This window comes from Rhinopithecus bieti, unplaced genomic scaffold (assembly GCF_001698545.2).
Source record: "Rhinopithecus bieti isolate Rb0 unplaced genomic scaffold, ASM169854v2 scaffold_78147, whole genome shotgun sequence".
Taxonomy (NCBI): domain Eukaryota; kingdom Metazoa; phylum Chordata; class Mammalia; order Primates; family Cercopithecidae; genus Rhinopithecus; species Rhinopithecus bieti.
The window spans coordinates 36,288-40,020 of NW_016828689.1; the positions used below are offsets into that span (position 1 = coordinate 36,288).

The 3,733-nt window shown below is 45.2% G+C and overlaps 1 protein-coding gene across 1 annotated transcript in view; it reads right to left on the bottom strand.

The window, feature by feature from the left end:
- Nucleotides 1-3,099, bottom strand: part of LOC108523797 (lysine-specific demethylase 5C-like) — a 19,494-nt gene extending 16,395 nt beyond the window's left edge. Inside the window, 4 exon segments of the mRNA XM_017864572.1 lie at nt 1,592-1,754; nt 1,850-2,031; nt 2,671-2,829; nt 2,961-3,099. Coding sequence (XP_017720061.1) covers nt 1,592-1,754; nt 1,850-2,031; nt 2,671-2,829; nt 2,961-3,005 — 549 coding nt within the window. The 5' untranslated portion in view covers nt 3,006-3,099.
- Nucleotides 3,100-3,733: the final 634 nt, after the last annotated feature.

Below are 3,733 nucleotides of genomic sequence, written 5' to 3' on the forward strand. Positions count from 1 at the left end.
TTTTTAAGACAGAGTCTCACTATGTTGCCCAGGCTGGAGTGCAGTGGTGCAATCTCAGCTCACTACAACTTCTGCCTCCCGGGTTAAAGCGATTCTCCTGCCTCCAGCTCCTGAGTAGCTGGGATTACAGGCGTGCACCACCATACCCGGCTAACTTTTGTACTTTTAGTAGAGACCGGGGTTTCACCATGTTGGCCAGGCTGGTTTCAAACTCCTGACCTCAAGGGATCTGCCTGCCTCAGCCTCCCAAAGTGCTCAGATTACAGGTGTGAGCCACTGCGCCTGGCCAAGAGAATCCTCTTTTACAGTTTTCCATGGCATTATAGACAAGGACTGATGCTGTGCTATGGGTCAGGAAGACAGAAGTCTGAGGAAAGTCAGACCCCATGCCTACTTATGAAGCAGAACTCAAGCCCTTGATCATCGAGTCCGGTAATCCTTAAATGGGGTGAGGTAAAGAGAGAAACAGATAACTCCCTGAGTGGAGGAAGACTGCCTAAACTGTTATAGGACACCTCCTTCTGTCCAATTCCCTAGATATCCCAAGTCCTTGGTTAAATATCACTAAATTTTATAATAAAAAAATATTACTCATGGGACATATAGTATCCCAAAACAAGGTGAAGGTAAAAAGAAACGCAGGTGAGAACCACTGACTTAGTCCAAAACCCTACTGTACAGATATCTAGGAATATTTGAAGGAGACATTAATTCAATATTTATTGACTATCTCATGCATTAGAGTAAGTAGTAATGTGTCCAAGGCCAAAGAGTGTGGAAGGGAGTAGGGAAGAGTAGCAGCCCCAGGTAACACTTAAAGCAGAGATACAGGATCTACTAATTCCTGTTCTTACAGAACTAGTGATCAAGCTGTTTTAAGATCCACACCAGAAAACTGGCTGATGCTAATCAATGCTAGAAATTCCCAGGAATATAAAGTCTCTCACAGGTAAGCCACGTTGTATACCCAGCAAAATGTTTTAAAGGGTAAGAGAGAAGTACACAGAGGATAGCCCAGAACTCTGGGTTCAACTTTTGACCTGTTAAATAAAAAGACCTATCCATTGCTCTGAGAAGGGTAAGAGTATACAAGGTATGGCAGAGGCTGCTAGTTGTACCCTGATATTCATTCTTGTCTTCTGTCATAACAACATGACCTCCCGTTTATAAGCGGTACTTGACCATCCAAAATAAGAATTACATTTCACAGTTTTCCCTGCAGCTAGATGTGGTCATTATGACCAAGTTTTTACTAACAGAAGATGAATGGAAATGATGTGTGCCCTTGAAAGATTTGTCTAGCCCTGCCCTTTCCCATTTCCCTCTTCCACTGGCTGGAATGTAGATGTGATAATAAGCCACCCCTTAGGTGTTACCCTCTATCACATGGCCCAGAGGCTATACCATCATATGGTACATCTAATCACTATTATTTTGGGTCTCTACTAGAGTAGTCAAACCTGTAGCCCAATTAAGAACAGCAACGAAGAAAGGGCAGGGGCAGAATCTAGATGACAACCACCACCACCATCATCACAAAGGACATCACTAAATCATTCCTGCTGCTTGTCCCTGTTGCCTGGGTACTCACTGGCACGCCATGGGACATGAGGGTGTTGGGATTCATGAGGGTGACAAGTTGGTGCAGGAGGTCAGGCTGGCTATCAAATAGTTCAGGTGTCAGCTTCTTCATCACCTCTTCCAAATGTTCTGCTGCAAGTGAGGGCACCCCATACCAGGTCTTCGGCTCACCCCTGCACAAATGGAAAAGGGACACACACAATCACACCTTGGTCATGCAGGGAGCCCACACTGACTTGATTCCCTGGCTCCCCAGGGCCCCACTCACCAGTGGAGGTAGTTAATGGAGTAACTCCAGTGATCCTCAATATGCCAGCAAAAGGCTGAGAAGACCATGCCCACGTAGAGCCAGGGCACCTTCATGCCAGAGATATCTGCATTGATGTGGCACAGTACAGACTGTTCCAACACCGGCATCACATTTAGGTTCCAACCACTGGTAGCATACTCCTGCCAGGTCAGGTATTTGTAAAAAGGGCATGAGGGTTATGCTAAGGAACTGAGATCTTAAGTCATTTTCTTTAGCCTAGGGAACCTTAATTTTGAGGTCAGAGACTTTTTTGAAACATCTTAAGAAACATATAGGTTTTCTCCCTACCTCTCCACCAAAAAGCAGACATACAAAATTTCAATTCTATTCACTTCAATTTCTGCAAAATTTACAGATATATCCATCTACCAAAATACCTGCAAGTTAAAAAAAATCCTGCTCTGGATCAAAATGTACCCTTTCTTGGAAGCACAACTAAGCCCTCATTTTCTCTTGTGCATACAAACCCCACCCCCTGAACACTTCTTATGGATGAGCCAGAATCTCATATACCTTCTCATTTAATTTTTATAACAAATTTGCAAGGTAGATATTATCCCCATTTTAGAGATAAGGAAATGGGCTCGCAGAGGTGAAAGAACCCATCTCATGTTTGTACATGCCAGGTACCAGACTGTTTTCTTTCATCTCATCTAAATCTCACGGCTATATAAGACTAGCATAATTATCTTCATCTTACAGAGATATTGAGTTTTTCAGATATTAAATGATTTGCCTAAGTTCACACAGCTGACATGTAACCATGATCATCCACTCACCTCCTCTTCAGGGGTTAGGTGCCGTTTACTGTCACTGACAGGGAAACCGCTGCCAAATTCTTTGGAATGGATGTCAGCTCCATACTCAACAGTCACATCTTCCTCAATGCTATTTACCAGCCTCCAGAACTCCTTCTCCACAAGTTCTGTGGGCACCATCTAGGGGAAGAAAGGTAGCAGTTGACCATGGCCCATCACATCCTGGACCCATTGACCCAGGTGAGCTGAGACCATCTGGCACCAACACCTATGATCCTAGCCCAACACTACCTCAGCCCTCCATCACCTACATGCACGGGCATGTTGAAGTAGTCAGCTTTAAAGGAGTCGGCCATCTCGCCAAAGCTCTGCAGAGTGTATTCCCGGGTAGCCTGCTCAAAGCCAAAGGCTTCTGGGGGCCGCTTACACTCCTAAAACCCAAAGGAGAACATGTCACCAAAACAGAGGCAAAGAGGTGAAGAATCCTCACAAGTGGAACTGGAATATAAGCCGTAGGGAGCGAGAAGAGCCCTAGGTCTGCACTCAAGGCCCCTGAGGCAGGCCTTACTTTATAGCTGTACCTTTTGCTCTTACCACTTCGGCTTAGTCTTTTCATTCCCCATCATGCTTTTTCTGCTCAGTTCCTCCCTACTGCAATGTCCTTTTCCACTTTCTTTCATTGGTTCTTCAAAACTCAATTCCAGTCTCACAACTTCCAGGGAGTCATCTCATGCTCTTTTCTTCCTTTAGGACTTTATCTAAATGGCTCTGACTTTAATATGCTATCCGGTGTTCTTCTGCCACCATTTTTCCTCTCTCATTAAAATGTGATTCTACTTTTTTTTTTTTTTGAGACACAGTCTTGCTCTGTCGCCCAGACTGGAGTGCAGTGGCACAATCTCAGCTCACTGCAACCTCCACCTCCCAGGTTCAAGCGATTCTCCTGCCTCAGCCTCCCGAGTTGCTGGGATTACAGGTGCCCGCCACCAAGCCTGGCTAACTTTTGTATTTTCAGTAGAGATGGGGTTTCACCATGTTGGCCAGGCTGGTCTCAAACTCCTGACCCTGTGATCCGCCCGCCTTG